The 22,898-nt window shown below is 33.3% G+C and overlaps 2 protein-coding genes across 2 annotated transcripts in view; both read left to right on the forward strand.

Moving 5' to 3' along the window:
• Nucleotides 1-13,820, forward strand: part of LOC124370628 (nucleosome assembly protein 1-like 1) — a 32,959-nt gene extending 19,139 nt beyond the window's left edge. Inside the window, exons 4-9 of the mRNA XM_046828914.1 lie at nucleotides 1,440-1,588; nucleotides 2,885-3,044; nucleotides 3,407-3,544; nucleotides 7,298-7,445; nucleotides 12,289-12,408; nucleotides 13,410-13,820. Of these exons, the coding sequence (XP_046684870.1) occupies nucleotides 1,440-1,588; nucleotides 2,885-3,044; nucleotides 3,407-3,544; nucleotides 7,298-7,445; nucleotides 12,289-12,408; nucleotides 13,410-13,573 (879 nt within the window). The 3' untranslated portion in view covers nucleotides 13,574-13,820. The remainder of the gene's footprint in view (nucleotides 1-1,439; nucleotides 1,589-2,884; nucleotides 3,045-3,406; nucleotides 3,545-7,297; nucleotides 7,446-12,288; nucleotides 12,409-13,409) is intronic.
• A 3,430-nt stretch (nucleotides 13,821-17,250) lies between these two features.
• Nucleotides 17,251-22,485, forward strand: LOC124370629. Its single transcript, XM_046828915.1, has 3 exons — nucleotides 17,251-17,281; nucleotides 21,647-22,022; nucleotides 22,084-22,485. The coding sequence occupies exons 1-3, from the start codon at nucleotides 17,251-17,253 to the stop codon at nucleotides 22,085-22,087; spliced, it is 411 nt and encodes a 136-aa protein (XP_046684871.1). The 3' UTR covers nucleotides 22,088-22,485.
• Nucleotides 22,486-22,898: the final 413 nt, after the last annotated feature.

The raw sequence follows: 22,898 nt of genomic DNA on the forward strand, positions 1-22,898 counted from the left end.
TAATTTGTGATAGTGGCATATTAGATGATTGCACTATGACAATCTTGAGATATTGGACCTACATGTGAAGAGTGAAACAATACCCACATTGTTATGTTTGTTCTAAATAACAGCACTTATGCCGGGGGCGGGTGAATCGAAATAAAGAAACACTTTTACATTTCTTAAAACACGGCCACACGAGGGGTGTGTGTGTGGCAAGCGAGACTGGGAGTTGACTGACTACCGGGCTCAAGGAATGCTCGGACGAGGCAGTGACCAAAGGAGAGGGTGGTTCAGGTGATGTCGAGTAAGCCAATGCCGTTTATTCAAAATCATACGATTAAAACAGCCGACACATTACGTCATATGGGGTGAAGGTGCACATGTTGCAATATATCTAAACTTACTAGATAATGATACAAAGAATATTCATATATAACACACATCATAAGCATAATTTGGGATAGTGGCATATTAGGTGATTGAACTATGACAATCTTGAGATATTGGACCTACATGTGAAGAGTGAAACAATACCACATCATAAGCATAATTTGGGATAGTGGCATATTAGGTGATTGAACTATGACAATCTTGAGATATTGGACCTACATGTGAAGAGTGAAACAATACCACATCATAAGCATAATTTGGGATAGTGGCATATTAGGTGATTGAACTATGACAATCTTGAGATATTGGACCTACATGTGAAGAGTGAAACAATACCACATCATAAGCATAATTTGGGATAGTGGCATATTAGGTGATTGAACTATGACAATCTTGAGATATTGGACCTACATGTGAAGAGTGAAACAATACCACATCATAAGCATAATTTGGGATAGTGGCATATTAAATAATTGAACCATGACAATCTTGAGATATTGGACCAACATGTGAAGAGTGAAACAATACCACATCATAAGCATAATTTGGGATAGTGGCATATTAGGTGATTGAACTATGACAATCTTGAGATATTGGACCTACATGTGAAGAGTGAAACAATACCACATCATAAGCATAATTTGGGATAGTGGCATATTAAATAATTGAACCATGACAATCTTGAGATATTGGACCTACATGTGAAGAGTGAAACAATACCACATCATAAGCATAATAAATTTGGGATAGTGGCAAATTAAATTATTGAACTACAACAATCTTGAGATATTGGACCTACCTTATAAAATAGGACATCATCCCTTATTCTGCAATGAAAGATGAGGTCATAAAGTGCATTTGGTTTAACATTTTTTATATGGACTAAAATCAAAATGGCTGCTAGTATAGCCGGCTCCTAAGGCTTACCAATTGCCAACATGTCCAGTTGTGATGATAACTGCTTCTAGATATTCTCCTCAAGTTATGCATGCTTCCAGTCATTATTAACATATGCTCTCTGATCAAAGTATACATGCTTCTAAATAATTTATGCTACTTTCCAGAGATCTACAATTATACAAGGTTTATACGAACCAAATGATGAGGAGGCTGATTTTCCTTCCGATGACGAGAAAGAAGAGGAGTTGAGCAATGAAATAAAAACCAAAGTCAAGATTGAGGATGTCACTGAAACGAAGGAACCAGTCACAGAGTAAGTAGACGTTTCTCAGTTGTTTATCGGCCACTTTCATAATGGTAGGGACAGTGTATTTCTTACCTTTTGATACTCTTTTCTTTGAAAATTTTACAATACGTTTTTTCTAGTAAAATCTTAATAGTTTACACAGAACTTGACTCCTGAAAAATATTATGTATCTCAATTAATGAGGGAACATTGTCATGGTTCACAAACATTATCAGACAGTCCTGGAACTGGTAGGATATGCCGTGGATGCATCTTAAAATTTGCTGTAGGAGGTGTAAATAAATACTTTTCCAGAGTAATGGAGCTTTGTCCAATTTTTTCCCTGGTGCTTGTTAACACGCTCTAATCATTTTGATAGAAGCCCCCGAGCCTTTTCGATTATTTCTGTTATAATAAGCAATTTCTCAGAAGATACATTTGCCTGATAAAAAGGTCCTCATCAACCATACTTTCAGTTTAACTAATGCTTTTATGACTCTTTTTAGCAATGCTGTAAGAGTTGTTTATTGACGGGTAAATTTAAACAAAATTTTATATTGATGCCAAAATTGTGGCCTTGCTTTACATTTCTATGTTATTTTTTCTACTAAGAAACAAGAATCACCAGATTTTTCTCATTCCCCAATTTGGCACAGATTCCAGTATAAATATAACCAAAGAATTTAAATATGGTATGAAGAGCAGGCTTACTTTTACTAGGCAGAAAGGGGATACTATTCCTCTTCTTCGTCATAGAAGAGATGTTAAGAAGAACACAGGCTACAGGCTAAAGGTGAGTTCTTGGAAATCCCCACGTTTAAGGGTTAAACAGATCAGATAACTAGAGCTATGGTATTACAGCTCAACTTCAAAAGTTAACTATGTAAATCTTCAAAAGTTAACTGTAAAATTTACATTTTAATGTTTCCTTAATTCATTAGCAGTAAACACAATGAAAGCTCAACCATTAGATTTTTGTCTAACCATTAACCAGCTGTTCCTTGTCAAGTTGGTGTTAAATAAGTTTCTTAGTAAAAATTTGACTTGTATGTATAAATATTGTTGATGAATTTCCTTTTCAAATCTAATGTATTGTTTAAAAGCCGTAAGTACACAATATAATGCATTCATAATAAATATGAAAATTACAGTAATACTTCCTTCTCCTTTTCCTTGTCTGTTAGATAACCTGGATTTAGATTTAGTCCTAAATTGTGAGCGGACCTATTAAATAATCCTTATTAGATATATTTTAATATATATCACATTATAATTATATATTGCATAAATATCAATTAATATTTTTACACTTGGATTGTTCAGTGAGGAGAAAAACAAAGCAAATGCCAATGGAATTCCTGACTTCTGGTTGACCATCTTCAAGAATGTCGGTATTCTCTCAGAAATGGTCCAAGAACACGATGAGCCAATCCTGAAACACCTCATTGACGTAAAAGTGATATTTTTAAAGAGTAACCCTATGGTAAGTGTGATATTTTATCTATGTAAACAATTGTCAACATTGTTAAGTTAAAAAAAATAATACAGATTTCTGTTGCATAGTCAGAATTTTATTGTGACAAGTGAACAAAAGAGCAAATAAAGATCCAAGTCCATTGTAAAATTAAGATACATTATGCTCTAACAGACTGTTACATAGTAAAATACTGTACCTCGTCATAACTGATGGAATAATAAATGCATAAGGTGCATAAAGTACAATAAAACAACTTGGTAATACATAATAAATAAGTTTTTATACATATATATTGTTTTGAAAGTTAGGCCTTTTGTTAAGAACTGTACTATTGAAACTATTTAGATTGTGTTTTTTGTTTGTTCCAGGGTTTTGTTTTGGAGTTCCATTTTTCACCAAATGAATATTTCTCAAACTCAGTTTTAACAAAGGTCTACGAAATGAAATGTGTTCCTGAAGAATCAGACCCCTTCAGTTTTGAAGGGCCGGAGATCTACAAATGCAAGGTACAGTATCATAATTTAAACTGTTTAGATACTGAATTTGGTTAACCCCTCTCCTGGCCAAAAGCTTCAAGTCACCTTGTTATGTATTATCATTGACAGAATTACTAAAACAATACAGAATCTATAATTTATCATAATCCCTTGTTCCTAAATGGCAACATACACATCAATGCATTTGGGCATAACTACTTGTTAAGAAGGAATACCTAATTTACTCCTGTAACTGTTCTTTTTTAATTAAAATTTTCTACTTCATTTTTAATTTATTGTTTATAATATTGTAATATTGAATTCAAAATGTTCCGTTAGCAGCAATATTAAGTCAACAAGAAGCAGTTTTGTATGCAAATTAAAGACATTAAACTTCATTCCCATTATTTGTTTAAACTTCATAACGCATTACAACAAAAAGTTTATTGATGTGATCTTAGTGAAGACTAGCATTAAATGAGTTTGATCCAGTTGTTTAATAGTCAAAACATAAAATTTAGTTTACTTGTTAAGAAGGAATACCTAATTCACTCTTGTAACCGTTCTTTTTAAATTAAAATGTTCTACTTCATTTTCAATTTATTGTTTATGATATTGTAATATTGAATTCAAATTGTTTAGTTAGCAGCAATATTAAGCCAACGAGAAGCGGTTTTGCTTTTCCATACGATAATGTTGCTAAACTAATGCAAGTTAAAACTATCATTAGATACAGCAATTTTATCTTTGGCTACATCTTTTCTATCCTATATGCTTTTTGTATTCTACTTGAATTTTGGGGAGTTTAGCTCTTAGGCCTCCGTTTAATCTTTGTTTTGTCACATGCAGTGCTTAGGCTATTACCAATCATCCCACAGTAATCTGCATAAAACATTTCCGGGCGTAATATGGTTATTTAAGAAAAAAAAAACATTAATATACTGTTCAATTATCTGAGAATATTCCTGTCCTAAACGTTCTCATTTCTAAAGTTACACATTACTAGTATTATATGAATTGGAGGGAACTTCTCACAGTTTGCAACTTGTTGGCTCTCACATATGATCAAGTTGCTATATCAATGCAAGTTGTGACTACCACCAGTTGATGTTATCTTCTTGTGGTTTTGAATCTTGCGACATTTTCAATTCCAGTTGTTTCAGATAGATAATTTATCAATTCTACGATCATTAGTTGTGCCTAGCACTAACAATTATTTTTGCTAAATTTTTATTAAATTGTCAATATAGTTGGCAGTACTGAAGCCTATACTAGTTTGAAATCTCTGATGAATATATTTTGATTATTCATCATTCAACGCATACATAGCTGAAAAATAAATTCATTTTAAGTAGTTCTAAATCAAGATAGATTAGCTACAGTTAGACTAGATACATTTTCTATAAATAGTTTTTATATTAGTGTTTGGTATTGTTCTGTGGGATTCGATGGGAGACAGCCTTTTAAAAATTAGAAAATGGAGGATATTTATTGAAATTATTGACAAGCATTTGATTAAAGTGTTTGACTTTACCTACTAATTCCTTTGATGATTGAATACATTTTTATAGTGCGATCTCTAGTTGCACTGATACAACTGACGATAACCTGAGGGACATGTCATTTTATAAATATTAACTTATGCATCAACAAATTTCAAAATCAGGAAATCATTTAAATAGTGTTTTGTTTGTCAGAATTATTTTTGTAGAAATTGAGAGGGAATGGAAACTATAAAACTTGGTACCCTAGTTGGCTTAGTACCTTATCCAGTTATTGGAATTAACTTGGTATAAATCTAGTACAGTTGCAACGAAGCCAAGGTGAAACCTTTTGGTTCTCACCTACGATCTAGTTGCTATATCAATGCAAGTTGTAACTGCCACCAGATGTTTCCATGATCTTGTGGTTTTAAAACTTTCAACATTCAACTATTCCATTTCCTGTATAACATGTTACAAAAACATTCATCTCCGTGAAACTTGTATCTAGTTAACTTAGCACATTATCCACTGACAATAACCTCAAAATATGTTGGTTTATTAGTGATTTCATTATAACAACTCATTATTGGAATTAACTTTGTATAAATCTAGTACAGTTGCAACGAAGCCAAGGTGAAACCTTTTGGTTCTCACCTACGATCTAGTTGCTATATCAATGCAAGTTGTAACTGCCACCAGGTGTTTCCATGATCTTGTGGTTTTAAAACTTTCAACATTCAACTATTCCCTTTCATGTATAACATGTTACAAAACATGTATCACCGTGAAACTTTTATCTAGTTAACTTAGTACATTATCCACTGACAATAACCTCAAAATATGTTGGTTCATTAGTGATTTCATTATAACAACTCATTATTGGAATTAACTTGGTATAAATCTAGTACAGTTGCAACGAAGCCAAGGTGAAATCTTTTGGTTCTCACCTACGATCTAGTTGCTATATCAATGCAAGTTGTAACTGCCACTAGGTGTTTCCATGATCTTGTGGTTTTAAAACTTTCAACATTCAACTATTCCCTTTCATGTATAACATGTTACAAAACATGTATCACCGTGAAACTTTTATCTAGTTAACTTAGTACATTATCCACTGGCAATAACCTCAAAATATGTTGGTTCACTAGTGATTTCATTATAATAACTCATTATTGGAATTAACTTTGTATAAATCTAGTACAGTTGCAACGAAGCCAAGGTGAAACCTTTTGGTTCTCACCTACGATCTAGTTGCTATATCAATGCAAGTTGTAACTGCCACTAGGTGTTTCCATGATCTTGTGGTTTTAAAACTTTCAACATTCAACTATTCCCTTTCATGTATAACATGTTACAAAACATGTATCACCGTGAAATTTTTATCTAGTTAACTTAGTACATTATCCACTGACAATAACCTCAAAATATTTTGGTTCACTAGTGATCTTATTATAACAACTCATTATTGGAATTTATTTAGTATAAATGTAGGATAGTTGCAACCAAGCCAGTGTGAAACCTTTTGGTTCTCACCTACGATCTAGTTGCTATATCAATGCAAGTTGTAACTGCCACCAGATGTTTCCATGATCTTGTGGTTTTAAACCTTTCAACATTAAACTATTCCATTTCACGTATAACATATTGTTACAAAATGTTTATTTCCATGAAATTTGTATGTAGTTATTATCCACTGACAACAACCTCAAAATATGTTGGTTCACTCGTAATTTCATTATAACGACTCATTATTGGAATTTACTTAGTATAAATGTAGGATAGTTGCAACCAAGCCAGTGTGAAACCTTTTTGTTCTCACCTACGATCTAGTTGCTATATCAATGCAAGTTGTAACTGCCACCAGGTGTTACCATGATCTTGTGGTTTTAAAACTTTCAACATTCAACTATTCCATTTCATGTATAACATGTTACAATTGTAGCAAACAATTGTATCCCGTTTAGTCCTGTTATTTTGATAAAAATTTAATTTAATAATTTAAAAGTTATAATGATCATTTATTGATTTCATTCTGCCTCTATGTGATAATTTAATATAAGCAATAAATTATTAATTAAATAAATTGATAATAGCACTGTAAACTAAGTCAGACTAGGTAGCTAACCAGTCTGTTAATAACAATGCTAAAGCAATGCAAGCCAAAGTGCCATAACATATATTATATTTGTCATGGCTCATATCTTGCCACATGCTTGTCAAATAATTTCATTATAGTTTCACTTCTACATATAATTATGTATATATTCCTGATAATCACTGATTAATTCTGTCCTAACAGGGTTGTACTATAGACTGGAAGAAAAACAAAAATGTCACAGTCAAAACAATAAAGAAGAAACAAAAGCACAAATCTCGAGGATCGGTCAGAACAATCACCAAAACTATCCAAAATGATTCCTTTTTCAATTTCTTCAATCCTCCAGTCAGTAAGTAACATTTTTAATATAAATTATGTAATTATAACAGTCAGTAACACGTTGACAGAGGCACACACACCTTATAGCGGGGTGGTTCTCAATAACTGTATAGAGCCGTTGGTGAAGGTATCAATCATTATTTTTTTTTAATGCTTTACACTTGGTCATTATAATCAGCAAGGAGGCCAAGATTAAACTTGAATCAAACCTGTTTGTTTTTATAACCTGGTACAGTAGAGTCCCGATAGTTCGAGTCTCGATAGTCCGAGGTTCCGTTAAATCCGAGCCAACACATGTAAAAAAATAAAATGTGATATTGACATATTTGTACAACACACTCGAGCGCATGTCTGTAAACTGAGTGCTAGGCTACTTGGAGAAGCCGGCAGCCTGACTCATCAGTGCCACTTCATTTGCACCGCCGCCCCACCCCCACCCTATTGTCAAGGCCACGGAACATCGCGCCCCGTATTGTCTAAAAATAAATCAGTTCGTTGCTCATCACGTTCGACTGCGGTACGGTTGTTCTAGATTACGATCGCAGTGCGCTTACCCGTCTGTTATTTACAACGTACAGTACTTGTTGTCTAAATATTAAGTTTTAGTAAAAAAGTATTTTCTGAAGTGTTTATGTGTTCATTGTACAGTGAACTATGAGTTCAAAAAGTAAAAGAAAGTTTGTACCGATAAAAACAAAACTAGAAGCTCTTAAAAGACTTGATAAAGGTGAAACGTTAAAAAAATTAGCTGCCGAGTACGGAGTTGGTGAAGTGACAGTTGGTGACTGGCGAAGGAATCGCGATAAAATTGAAAAATTTGCATCAGAAAAGTGCTCGGAAAAGTGTACTAATGAGCGGAAGTCTATGAAGAAAGCAGAGTATGAAAAAACTAGCGAGGCCCTATTTTTATGGTTTTGTCAACAAAGAAACAAAGGTTGTCCTATTTCCGGACCTATTTTACAGGAAAAGGCATTGTACTTTCGCAATGAAATCAATGAAGGTGAGGAAGATTTTACGGCAAGTGTAGGATGGCTTGACCGTTGGAAAAAACGTTATGGCGTGAGGCAGTTAGAAATTTGTGGGGAGAAACTTTCGGCGGGATTCCGAGGCAGTTGTTCAGTTCTGTGAAAAGTTAAAAAATCTTATTAACCCTTTGAACCCCAGGCGACGAAATATCGTCGCCGAGAAGATATGCGAAGATCCCCGCGGCGACGATGTATCGTCGCCAATGAAGTTGCGAGAATCCCCGGGCGACGTAATATCGTCGCCATGGTATATGCGTTTAATACATATTTATTTGAAATCGTAAAATACTTATTTTATGAGTATTAATACATATTTATATGTATTTTATTAAAATACTATTTTTTTAATTTTATTTATTTACTAATTTATTTATTTAGGTAATATCAGTGATTTTTGTGTTGTACGCCTAGAGGTTTTTACAAGTCGCATGCTTTTATATAAAAATTCAAAAAAAGTTTATTTTTAGAGATATCAATATAATTTTTTTTGTACATACACAAAACTAAATTTAGAAAAATAAAATGTGGGTGCCCATGGTAAAAATATTTCTTATTTTTTAATTAAAAAATCTTAAAATCAATTTTTTTGCCTAAAAATTTATATACATATATTTTAAAATTATTTTAATGCTGTTAAACATTTTTTTATACTTCAGACTAATCTTTTTCTGTGTATACAATTTCATTCTGGACATTTTGGTGTGTAATACAAGACAATAGCATAAAAAGTAGCAAAAGTATTAATTTTTTACAAACAGTATGCAAAACAGCTGTTTCTGCTCCGGGGATTCTCGGTAGTTCTTAGGTCAAATGATTTTGGTACGTTTTTTTCCACCATCAATATTTTGGTCTGGGGTTCAAAGGGTTAAAAGTGAAAATTTAACACCTGATCAGATTTACAACTGTGATGAAACTGGTTTGAATTTTAAAACTTTGCCATCAAAAACTCTAGCTTCACGGGAGGAAAAAGCTGCTCCGGGTCACAAAAAAAGCAAAGAGAGACTGACTGTGCTAGCCGCTTCAAACGCGTCGGGAAGCCATAAATTAAAACTAACTGTCATTGGCAAGTCTGCTAAGCCTCGTGCGTTTAAAAACATGTCTATTTCAACGCTTCCAGCAACTTATACAAACCAAAAAAAACGCATGGATGGACAGACAAATTTTTAAAAACTGGTTTTTTAGTGAGTTTGTTCCTGAAACCAAAAAGTTTTTGAAGAAAAGCAACCTACCCTCTAAAGCCATCTTAACACTTGATAACGCAGGATCACACCCAGATGAAGGGGAACTGCAATGCGATGGCATACGTACGATGTTTTTGCCACCGAACGTGACCAGCCTCATTCAGCCTATGGACCAAGGCGTACTTGAAACTTTGAAAAAAAAGTACAGACGCCGTCTGTTGCAATCAATGTTTCAAACAATTGAAGGAGAGGCAACCATAAAAGATTTCCTGAAAAAAAGTCACAATCAAGGATGTTATTTATTGGATCGCTGAAGCTTGGAGCGAAATTAAACCAGAAACAATCCAGAAATCATGGAAGAAAATCGGAGTGTGTAAAATTGAAAATGATGATGAAGATGACGATCTACCGTTAATAAATTTAATAAACAGACTTCCTGGTTGCAATGGGACAAATCAAACTGATATTGGAGAGTGGATGAGTAGGGACGAACAGTTAGAGACAACAGACGACACCATAGTTGAGATGGTCACAGACATGACAGCTGACGGGAGTGACGAAGAAGAAAGTGTGCAGGAGACAGACCCGGCAATGACTCACAGCGACGGCTACGCGGCACTGGATGCGGCCCTGCGCTACGTAGAGCAGCAAGCAGAGGCGACAGCGGCAGACACGTTATTGCTTCGGCGGTGGAGAGACATGGCTGCCCGCAAACGCTGCAGTGTGGTGAAACAAAAAACTCTAGACAGTTTTTTTAAGTAAACATTGCATCTTTGGACCTCTGTAAGTAATTTCTTAATGCTGGTATTTGTAATAAAAGCATATTTCTTTTGTTTGCCTTCAGTTCTAATTATAACCCAATTTTTCTCAAAGTGTTCCGTATAATTCGAGTTCTTCACAATTCGAGGTACATTCGGTCCCATTCACCTCGGATTACCGGGACTCTACTGTATTTGCTTTTTATATATTCTGATGTTAGAAAAGTGGTTATCGTGAACATTTTTTTTTTTTTTTTTAGTCAATTTACCTCTTTTTGGGTTTATTCGTGGCTAATAAGCATTTCCCGATTTAAAGAAATGTCTACTAATTTTCTGATATAGTCTATTTATATAGAATAATTCCATATTAATTTTGCTGTGCTTTAACTTAAATTCAAAATATATGCACCCAATAAAAATTGCATTACAAATAAATACAGTTAAATATTATTAAATTAAATATCATTAGGGTGATGTTTGCCGAGGTAGTTTGCACATTCAGACGAGCAGGTGCCGGCCGTAATAAACAAAACTTGCTCAATTACATCAGTGTTTAAAAATTAAATATTTTAATAATGGTTTACAAAATCACATGATATAATGACTGAGAGTTCCATAACGAGACCTTATATACTAAGTTTTTGAACTGCTCAGCCTGGAATAAAAGGTAAGATGGTAAATTTATGAACTAATTTTTTTTATATAATTCTAATATTGTAATCTAAACAATAAATTATTAACCAAATAAATTGGTAATAGCACTGTAAACTAAGTTAGACTAGGTATCTTACCAGTCTGTTAATTACAATGCTAAAGCAATGCAAGCCAAAGTGCCATAACATGTATTATACTTGTCATGGCTCATACCTTGCCACATGCTTGTGGAATAATTTCATTATAGTTTTATATATATTTCTGATAATCAAAACCAGTACACCTTGTTTAATAACCTGGTCTGAATCGAATCACTAGTTTCCGAGTTACAAATTTTCGGAATTGCAGTTTGGTTGAAAAGTGCTGAAAACCAGTATCTCATTCGTTGTTATCGACATTAAAACTGGATATATTGTTTGTTCATAGTTTATTTATATGCCCAAACGCAGAAATAAATAAGTTAAAATTTTATTGTACCTGTACTGGGTGGATTTATATTATCTTTCCAACTCAGGTATTCATAAATATGGAATCGTTTTTATTTACAAACGACAAAATTCATAAGAAAAGTAATATTTAAACAATTTTGTTTCGTGGGTCTCTAGTTCTCAAATGTATCTCAATAAGAAACTGAGAAGAATATTGTTCATTTTTTGAGCTTCCACTCCTAAGAATTGCACTAAATTCGCCCATAGATATAAAATTACATGGAATACTGTAAATGGTATGTACACCTTATTCACTAAACAGTTGTGGAAACTTCATCAATAATACGTTTAAAAACAGAAAGTGCATGGTCTTAAATTAATGATAGTGACATTGAATGTGTTTTATAATGGTTGTATTTCAAACCACTGCTGTCAAGCTAAATTACATGTGTCTATATTCAAATTTAAAAGCAGTGGTATAAATAAGTGTTAACATCCACATTCAGAAGATAAATAACTTCAATAAACAACCACTTTCCTTACAAGCTCAAACCTGTTTTAGATTTATTACCTGCTGCATGGCAGGACTCTTTAATCTTATCAGTTTTGAGGAAGTCCAATATCATGTTCAGTTTTTGGTTAGAATTAACAAAGTTAGATTTAAATGCATGATTGTTTGTCAGTTTTATATTCATGGTTGAGACTGAAGAGATCTAATTAGAAGTTGCAAATACAATTTTATTTGAGACTAGGTTTAATGTAAAAAGTAATTGAGTGCCTATATTTTATTATGATTTTTTTCAACAGTGCCAGAAGATCCCGATGCAGATGTAGATGAAGACACACAGTCTTTGCTGACAAGTGATTTTGAAATAGGTCACTACATCCGAGAAAGAATTGTTCCTAGAGCAGTCCTCTATTTTACAGGTGAGGTGGTAACCTACTATATATTTTCTTTTTTAGATAACAACTTAACACATTCACTGTTAACACATCTGATCGGAGAATTAACTATACTATTTCCAGGTATTGCTGTCTCCGATCGGAGACCTAACCGATGAAGTCACATTTTTATGAATTTAATGTTAAAAATTGTTTTGTTGCTGTTCCTGGAATTTCATCATAAGGTATTTTTTTATCAGTGAATGTGTTAATTATTGGTATAGGCTACAGGGTGTTTACTAACTATCCGGTTTTTTTTTTTTTTTTTTTTTTTTTTTTTTTTCAAGGAAAACAAAATATGTTAATAACCATGAGTAGGGTATGATAAGTTTACTGTTTCTCTATCTGTATGTGTTTTATTAGCCAGGCTTGAATCCTCTAGGGGCAAAAATGACTTGGAGCTAAGAATAAAGAAAATTATTAATTAGTTTCAAAATACTGGTTGTTTTAAAACTGCATGTTTATATGTCCCAAGATTTTAAACCACAGACAAAAGATAAGTTAAACCTTATACTTTATGTTTGGCTCTTAAGTTGGGTCTAGACAAATAAATATACAGAGAACCAAACTCTAAACTTATATGAGCTTTGAGTTTTTAAGTAAAGAAAATAACCTACAGAAAGACAGGCTGAGAACCAACACATGTTTATTGGAACTTCTTTGTGATAAACAAGAAATCTTAATTGTCTTTAAGCATTTATGACAACATAATGGTCAATGTCACTTCTTATAATTAAATAGCCTACTTCTATCACAGATTTAACATCCCGTAAAACAAGTGTAATAATTTAAACAACAAAATTAGGTAAAAATTTGATAAATTAACATGTTTTTCACATAGCCTGAAATAGAATTGGATAATTCGTTGTTGTTTGCAAAAAAATTAGACATTTCGGGATTTTTGTGGTTTTATTGGGATTTATTGTTCGATCCTCTTAATTTAGAATTATTTATCTGGTTTCACTTCATAACACTTTCAATTTTAGGAGAGGCACTGGATGATGAAGAAGATTTTGAGGAGGAAGAGGATGGAGATGAGGATGAGGAGGATGAAGATGGTGATGAAGAGGATCCCGATTTTGATCCCAACGACCCGAGAATACCTAAAACGAAAAAGAATGGCACTCCAGCAGAATGCAAACAACAGTAACATCTGAAAGTGAAAGAATCGTAGCCGGTGATACTTTCAAAATGTTAATAATAATTTGTTAATCAACACTCTTTCTTATCTTGGAGACATGTAATTGGTGAAAACCACTTTTCATTTCAAAGAGCAAATTGTTATTGTTAAGCATATTTTTAATCTTATGTTTTGCATTGATGTGTAACACATTGTTTGCTTACCCTAACTATATTATTATTTTTGGAAACATATAAAATATAAATAATTTTTTTAATATGAGTTTTCCTTTTTTATACCATGAGTTCATGTACTTTAAGAATTAGCTTTACGTGAATTTTACACATGGGTGTGCAGACGCACACACATACAAACACAAACGAAGTTAGTGGGGTTTGCTGTCACCAATTTCTTCCATTTGTGTTGAGTATGAGGCAGACAGTCTGGAAAAAAGTACTATTTTGAAAAAATGTTACTCTTACATGAAAGATTATGTACATTAAATTACATGTACTGGCACTTAACATAACTAGTTATGAGCTTTAGCACTTTTGAAGGCAAATTTTGAATGTTAACATTTTGCACTTTTTTGTCTACTCATGTCAAAGATTTTTGAGCACGTCCAGTCCCTCAGCTCCCTATTCAATTCGGCCCTTAAGACCATAACATATAGCCCAAATTAAATCATTATCCAATTGTAGCTGGAAAATGTTGCGAACTCTCGGCCTAATAGGGAACTATATAGTCAAATTCTGCCATTGAAATACTAGTTGAACTGATGTGCATGGTTACGCAATTGCTGAGTGGAGACGCTAACTCTTCAGTCCACTACATGTTGCCCGGCGAGCTGAGAGGACAACTACCTGAGATTTCATATGAGACAAGGGAGAGATAAGTAACAACCACACTAAATGGCTTTATGAGTATAAAGGGTTAGCCATTTCCCCACCTATATCGGATGTCGTCATCATCGTTCGTAGTTATTGTTTCTTTTTCATACTGTCACTGTTTCATGACTGAAAACCTTGCTAATAATAGATTGTCAGGATGAATGAAAGACACATTGCTACAATTCACTGTTTTATTAGTGTAAAAGCAATTGGAATACATTGAATACTAGAATATGTTCTGCATTGTTGTTTAACAAAAGTTTACATATTTATTTATCTTGCACTGAAATTGAAAAAAAAAAAAAAAAATGAGTGTCCAAGCACAGACCAGGCTGTTCCGGACTTAGGTGCAGTAGTATATGTATCTTTTCTAGTATATACAGATTGCGTATCTTTCGTAGCGTCCTTCCACTAGCAGGAAACTACTGGATGCAATATGCATTCCTGGCATCAGTTGGATATCTACTCTCATTCCTCGACAGGATAGACATAATCAGGTGGTAGTAAGCGTTCAACCACAGGTGAGTCGCTTTATTCTAGAAAAAGCTTTTGATCATGTAAGAATTCATAATGAAATGGGCTAAGTTGTAAGTCTTAGCCAGTAATGTTTACTAGTCAAGTATAGTCTCCTACACTGGCTGGGATGGTACTTGAAGAGAGCGAAGCTCAATTTTCAACCGAGTATGCTGTAACACAGTGACAGCTGAAATCTGCTGTTTATCTGTGTCTGAAGATACGAAACCTGCTTGACTAGGTGGAGTATGTGCCAAGGCATAAGGAAGTACCTCTAAGCTATGCACCTCTGCTATGTGGTTTTTGTAGTTTTATGTTGTTAATTACTCCAAAAAAAGTATAAAGTAAATCTAGTATAGATGGGGCAAAAGATATTTTGAAAGGTTGAGGTTACTTCTTGCCAGGGACCCCTTCAAGCATTGCTTGCTATCCAAAAAAGGAAAACTGGATTAAGAACTGTTTCCAGGATACTTACATATACTATGTTGAGTTGGATTGACAGTGTAACATAATTTTAAATTCTTCTTTTTGTTTAGTTTAAAACTTCAGTTAAAAAGATTATTAAATTATTTCAAAGCTTGATAATCGTTTGGTTGTAAAATGTTTATCAACTTTTAAACCGTTTCCTTTAAGCTGTTAGTTCCCAGGTTAAGTGTTAGTGAGGGCTTCTTAGCCCTAACTTCGCCTGGTAAAATAAGACATCTTTACTTTACTTCTGATCTTTGATTCCAAAATTGTTTCTGATTTGTTTAAAAATTTTATTTGCATATTCACATTCTGGACAAGTAAAAAACGTGTGTACTAATGTTTCCTCATGACCTAAAATAATATTTAAGACAAAGTTGTGAAATATTGTGCTATTTTGAAAAGGTTACTATTTATTTTTGGAGGACTGAATCTAGCTTTGCATATGTTAATTATTTCAAATCTTCAATTTTACATTGTTAAGCCAAGAATATTTTGGTATTGAGTTAACAATTTTTGTGCAAAAATCCAGCTTTATTTTGACTTAATAGTATGCGTTAAACTATTTTTTGCAATGCTCTGGTCATCAAGTGGAATGTGATATTTTTCATTTTCATAACCTTTTAAAATAGCTTCTTTGGCAAACTTATAAATTTTTTATTACCCATAATGCTTATTTGCCCTGGTATCCATCATAAAACTAAATTTTGTTTGATATTCAAAACCTATTGATAGCACAATACTATAATTTGCCAGACCTTTATAACTATTTTCAATAGCTATTAATGCAGTTTGTGTCTGTAAAAATAACATAACAGAATAATTGTCTAAATAATAAAACATTTGATACATTTCAATTCTACCATATAAACTTATATTTATACAATGAGAACTTGGTTACATATAGTTTTGAGGAATAGAATAGGCAGCGCCTACTCCGTTATCACAATTTTCTGTTTATATGTTGTGTAGTATGTATTTACAACAGTTTGTTTAACCCCAATTTGTGACTAACCCTACAATATTATTGTGTATTTGCTACTGTTAAATAAAAAATATTTTTAATTCAAAAAATAACAAACATTTGCAGGCAGCTGGGCCTGCAAGATCAGTTTCAAGTATATCTAACAGAACAGCTTGAAGATATAAACTCTATTTTAAATAAACAAAATAATAATATGGATACTTCTGTAGGTAACAATATTAAAGAAATATATATTATAAAAGTAAATCAGACTCTTTAAAAGAAAGTGTGAAGCCAACCTGATCATTTCCGAACAAAACAGGATCCCCTGATCAAAAGAAACTTTACATGGCTCCTGTAAAACATTCTCAGGAAACTTGGTCCCTTCGAGGTTATTATTCAACACCTAGATAAAAAGCAAATCAGCTCCTTTCAAATTGGTAAAATCCTTAAGGTCAACCCTGATATTGATCATACTAAAAATTCTGGTACAAATATAACAGTAACTTGAAAATCAATAAAATATCCTAGTTTTAAGTCCAAACATAAAACAATACAAAATTGTTATATACCTACCTTAAGAGTACACTCTGTTGGAGAAGTTTTCGTTGACCGGGAAGGTACTGAAACTGACATGATATCTGAAGCGATAAGTGAAAGTCTCATACTTAAAGCATTTAGAATCAAACGTACTTTTAACAAGAAGTTAATCCACACTAAGTTTATAAAAATAGTTTTTGACTCGCAAACCGTAACTAAAGAAATTAATCCTAATCACATTTTAATGAAAGTATAACCTAGAAATATACCAGTTACAGCGTTATCGCTGTTTCATATATGGCTATGTAGCCAACTCCATGAAAGAACTACAGGATATGTCGGAATTGCTCGGACCCTTCCATGAAGGTGAGTGTATTCATTGCTTTGGTGAACATAGGAATAACTCAAGAAAGTGTCCTGAATACGTGAGACAGGTTAATATTAAGGAACAAATGAATGTTCACAGAGAAGGTTACTTTAATGCTAGCAAGTTTTTTTCCTATTAAATATAAAAGCAGGTCACAGGAATCCAGTTGGGTTCCTGTAAAGTCTTATACCATTACAGTTAAGGAAGGATTTAAACAGCCAAACTGAATACTATCAGTATTAGGTTTGTCAACCTTTCTGAGGACGCTGATAATGATTTAATAATTAGTACAGACCTAAGTCTCGTTAAATATCCAAACAGACATAACAATAAGCAATATAGGGAAAACCCAAGCAAAGCATATTCATATATAGTTATCCTAATATCCAGCCTAGTAACAAACCTACAAAAAGTAAAATTAAAAGCACTACATTTTTACTGCCCCTGAATGGCGAAGTGGATTTTTTAGACGTTAAAGCAAAAATTAAAGAGCTTAAAAATGTAATATTAAAGAGACTAACTATAAACACGTTTTTTACACTTACTTAAATTACTATTATTGGTAAATAAACACAAATTTTTCAATATTTATTTTATTGCAAGGTCTTTTGGAATCAATGATTCCATCCATCATCAGGCACTTCAAAAATGAATGACACCTAAATGATAGCATTTTTACAGAGCTAGAGAACAAAATTAATAAAATCTTATCAGATAATAATGCAAACTTATGTAGAAGCAACAATACTATAGTGGTGAAGTAAATAGGCCTAGTCACCGACTGGCATAATGTAGTTTTATCCCACTACAGTTTAATAGTAATGCATAATTATAATACAATTAATATGATACAATGGAATGCTAGGTCTTTTCGACCTAAGTGGACAGAATTTGTTAAGTTATTATACAACTAAAAAGTACATAGTGCTGTTCTACAAGAAACATGGCTTACTTAAAATGATTGTATACAAGATAGTAATTCACAAGCTAGTGTCTTTGAGTGCGTTAACATAAACGTTACTCAATTTGTACAGATTATGGCGGTTTAAATTAAAAACCTAACATCCAATTTAATTTAATTTAACAACATATATTGCCCTAAAGTTAACAGAATCAGTAAGAACTTTTGGTCTACCAATTTATTTTTACATGACAATGTTAACGCCATATCATGTGGGAATTTCTATGCACACAATTTCTTAACTGTAAAAAACATATACTAGGGGTAGATATATATTGGCTGCATTAAATAGCTCAAATTTCATATTAGCGAATTCCACTACAATTCTTTCTTTGTACTGTATAGATCACCTTATATAATAGAACTCCCACCCTTGTCATATATGAGGCTTAAGAGCTGGAATGTTGGTAATGATGCTATGGGCAATGACTACTTGCCAATTTTTATTGATATTGATATACCCCTAAAATATAACATGGGCGTATATTCACATAGAATAGTATTTTAAATATCAACTATAAACTGGACAATGTATAACAATACTGTTAAGAATACAGTGCTTGCACACAATAACTTAAACCAAAATGTATCTATTGAAAAATTTTACAAAATTATTAACAAATGTTTAAACAAAATATGTCGGCCCTAAACTGCAATAAGTACTAGGAAGCTCAGATGAGAGCCAGATATGTCACACAGAGTGAAAAGAATGCAGGATTGGAAAAGTTGTGTTCTAGTTTAAGTGATAAAAAAATACATCTGGAAAATTGTGAATAAAATAAACAATTGTAATACTGAGCATTACATACCCATGTCTCAACCAGAACTTTGTGAATAATATTCATGAAGCAAAGAGTACCAGATTTTGTTCCATATTCTTCAGCTCATCTCCCATTCTACATGTTCAGAACATAAGGTATGTTACAACAAAACCTTAAACATAAATAATGAGCTTAAAAAAGTAGTTTTATCTAAGAAGAAAGACATTGCACCTGGCTACTCTCCAAGGCAGTATCCATTTTGAGAGCGGTAAATGAATACTGCCTTTAAAACTCTCAAAAATTAGGAAATTTAAGTTAATGATAATATATTTATTTATTCTTAATCTATATTAATAACGTTAGGAAATAAAACTCAAGAGTATTTAGTATCATTTTTTTAATTAATTGAAAGATCAAACTATGTTAGGTTAGAACACTTGCACTGCAATAAAAATACACTGTATATAGTAAAAGTTAATTTAAAATCATAGCTTCAGACAGTACAAGCTTCCTACATGAATGGGTTTTTATGAGCTACATTAAAACAATCTAGGTAAAAAAAGGCATTACACATGTCATATTTTGTAGTAACTATTGCAGTGCTTTTGAGCATAGTCACGTCCATTGGACTTTGATAGAGTCTTATAGCACAAAACCACACCTTAGACGTGCTGAACGTTATGGCCTTGGCTTGGATCTCGGTGAGCTTATGTTTTGGAGTGCTTACACTTTGAGGCACGTCATCTTGTATGCCTTTGGACTCAATGAGAGAAACTGCAATCTTCTCTCTAAATTGAGTGATTTGCATTTGTCGTGCGTTGACAATATTAAGCAGTAGAAGGGAGTTGATCACAGCTGTATTAAGAAGCAGTTCAAACACAAATTTTTTGTACCACTTCACACTGCGACGCAGAGGACTTAAGGAGGAAGCCAGTTGGTCAGATAAATCAATGAAAGACAGCCTTATTTCACTGCACATTTTTGTTTTGGTTCCTCTCTTTAGGGGAACTTCAACACATTCATCGGTGTGTTGGGTTGTAATTATCATTACGTCTCTTTTCTCCTTCCACTTAAGGACGACAACATTGGTATTGCTCTGTTTCCCCAAAACACCTCCCTTTTTCAGTTTTGCATTTGTAAAACAAACTGGAGTTCCTTTCCTGTTCTTTCTTAGCGTTCCAACTAAATGAGTAGTATGTCGATTTAGGCTATGGGCTACAGCTACACTACTGTACCAGTTATCAACATATTTTCCGGTTTGTTTTTATTGTAAACCCTAAACCTCACTCTACCCCTAAAACCACACACTCCTTCATCGATAGTCGAGTTTTCTGCAGGATAAAAGGATTGAGAGTAGGTAGCAAATCAGTGATCTATGTATGGTCTTAGTTTGTGCATGGGATCATGGCCAGGCTTTTGTATGCGACATAAGTTGAGTTGTCACTTATGTGGAAATTTGCTAAAATAGCAAAATAACTTTCTCTACCCATTACTGAGGCTGCATAAGTTGATTTGATAAATGTGTCAGTAGACCAATAATCACTCAGTTTTGGTTTTTTACAATGAACATATACAATTGAAAAGAAAGTGTACGTATTCATGTAACTTCAACATTGCCCACTTTCCCCATACACTGTTTTTTTTTTTTTTTTTTTTTTTTTCAACTCAAGTGTAAGTTTTAGTTCATCAGTTACAATTTAGACATACTTGTTAGTCTCAGACTTGAATAAACGAATCAACGTGTCAGACAAAAAATTGAAAAATATCGATGTTTCATCCATTGCAGCCCTAACACCACTCATTTAATCAAATACTGGAAGCTGTGGTTGATTATCCACATTACTCCACCTAAGATCAGAATCTGTAGGTTTAGTAATTTTAGCATGTCTTCCTAACATTAGGGGTTTCACACACAACTTCATTATCATGAGAAAGTTCGATATTTTCAGCTGGAGTAGGGCTAACATTTACAATTAACATTCAGGGGTATCTTCAATAGACAATTCAATTGTTTAACTCGATAGGCCTAAGATTACTTAGGTTTGTGGTGACTTGTTGTTGTACGATAAATTGTTGGGTATAGGTGAGTTTATTTGAAGATTGAGGCTGTTAAAGTGTTTAACACAGTTGTTGAGATAAACAAACGTTTTTGCTCCAAAGTCGTGTCTACAGTATACTGCACGATTTCACTGTAGACCTATACATACCTAACACTATTAATGTTGACCTGACAGTTTGGACTTTGATCCCAACGGCTTCAGAATATTTTGCAGATATTTCTTTGATTGGAAATTTTATGAAAATTAAATTTTCTCCCAAGAAAATTGTAACAGCTCCTCCTTTGGAGGCTTGGCGGTAGTACGCATTTAAGGGGAGGCGGTAAGGTCAAAATCGAACTTTTTGACATTTTTTTTATTTTATTAGTTGAAAGATATTTTTTTACGAACATAGTGATATATAACACATAGGCCTCTCATAGGAAACAAATGAATACAGAGGCCTCTTTTCATTTCTCACGCGCAGTGACATTTTTGTATATACTACTTTGCTTTCCCCCTGCGTCTAATACTTCTTCATTATTGTTTTCTATGTTGGCACGACTGCATAATGTGCTGTCTGTCAGCTGTGAAAACAATAAACAGTCCTGATCAATAATATAACCGGCAAAAAATGTATTCACGGCAAGACACAAAATGTGAATGAGAGTGTCAACAGTGTTATATGGACTAGAATACCCAAAAACAACTTTGTGTCATTGAAAACATTAGAACTTGGTGTATTTGAAGCTATTGCCAGTTACAATGATGGTAACATCACAAAATGCAAAGTTTTGAAGTCTTTGGGAATTGAACCAGGTCGGCGGATGATTTCGGTAATTGAATTTTTGGACAATGAGCGCATCCGTAGGGCTGAAGTGGCTATTTCTGATTTTTTGAGGAATGCTAGAAGACAGGAGAAGCTGAGGAAAAGAAAACTTGAAGAAAATTTAGAAGAAACCCCATCATATGATCGTGGAATGTATTAGCACAGACAATGGATACGTTTTCTATAGAAACGTATCCATTGTCTGTGGTATTAGGTAGGCAAAAAATTAAATATTTTTACTAATATGCCGTTTTCCGAAAATCTTTATTTTTTGGACAAAAGGTACATTTTCTCTGGAAATACTTTAGATAGAGAGTTCAAATTTTTACACAATATCTAGGTAATAGTTATACATACCCTGAGTTTTTTTTTTGTGGTCCAAAGTCAATTTATTTGGTTACAAAAAAATAAAATCTGCAAAAAAATCCAAAAATTTTAGGTGTTACGGGAAAAAAAATCATAACTTTTTTTTATAGAACTTCCTAAAAAAACTCAGGCTATGTATGAAAGGCATATAAACAACTGGCAAAAATTTCAAAGCAATAGGCCTAGTAGTTTTTGAAAAAATGTACCTTATGTTAGCATTACAGGTAAATGGGATTCCGCCTCCCCTTAACAATTTGGAATTTTACAAGGTCAAGGTTTTCGCTGTTAAAACCGTTTTTGGTTACAACGAGAATATCTGATTTCAGCTCTTTACACATGAGCTGAATTTTGTCCAATTTGTTAGATGCGTACTGGACGTTTTGGCGGAGCAGTCTAAGATAACCTTGATCTTGAAATGTTGAATTAGTTTGCTTTTCCCAATTTGGGTCTGTAAATCTTGCCCTTTGCTGTGAAATGGGATCTCTAAAATACAAGTTTCAAAACTGTTTCATTAGCGCCAGTTTCTCGTTCAGTTGCGGCTAGTCCGGTGTCTTTCACGGCGTCCGCAAAGCTTTCGTGAGTCAGGATCAGGAGCGGCTGGGGTTAGGCTGAGGCGGCTAGGCTGGTGTTCCTTGATGATGGTCCGGTACCGCAACTTTAGAG

Source organism: Homalodisca vitripennis, unplaced genomic scaffold (assembly GCF_021130785.1).
Source record: "Homalodisca vitripennis isolate AUS2020 unplaced genomic scaffold, UT_GWSS_2.1 ScUCBcl_336;HRSCAF=2105, whole genome shotgun sequence".
Lineage (NCBI taxonomy): Eukaryota > Metazoa > Arthropoda > Insecta > Hemiptera > Cicadellidae > Homalodisca > Homalodisca vitripennis.

Excerpts from the sequence above, each read along its gene's own strand:
- LOC124370629 (XM_046828915.1), top strand. The coding sequence starts at position 17,251 with ATGTCGGAATTGCTCGGACCCTTCCATGAAG. Across the intron at positions 17,282-21,646 it reads GCTCGGACCCTTCCATGAAG|TCCTGATCAATAATATAACC; the intron begins GTGAGTGTATTC and ends AACAATAAACAG.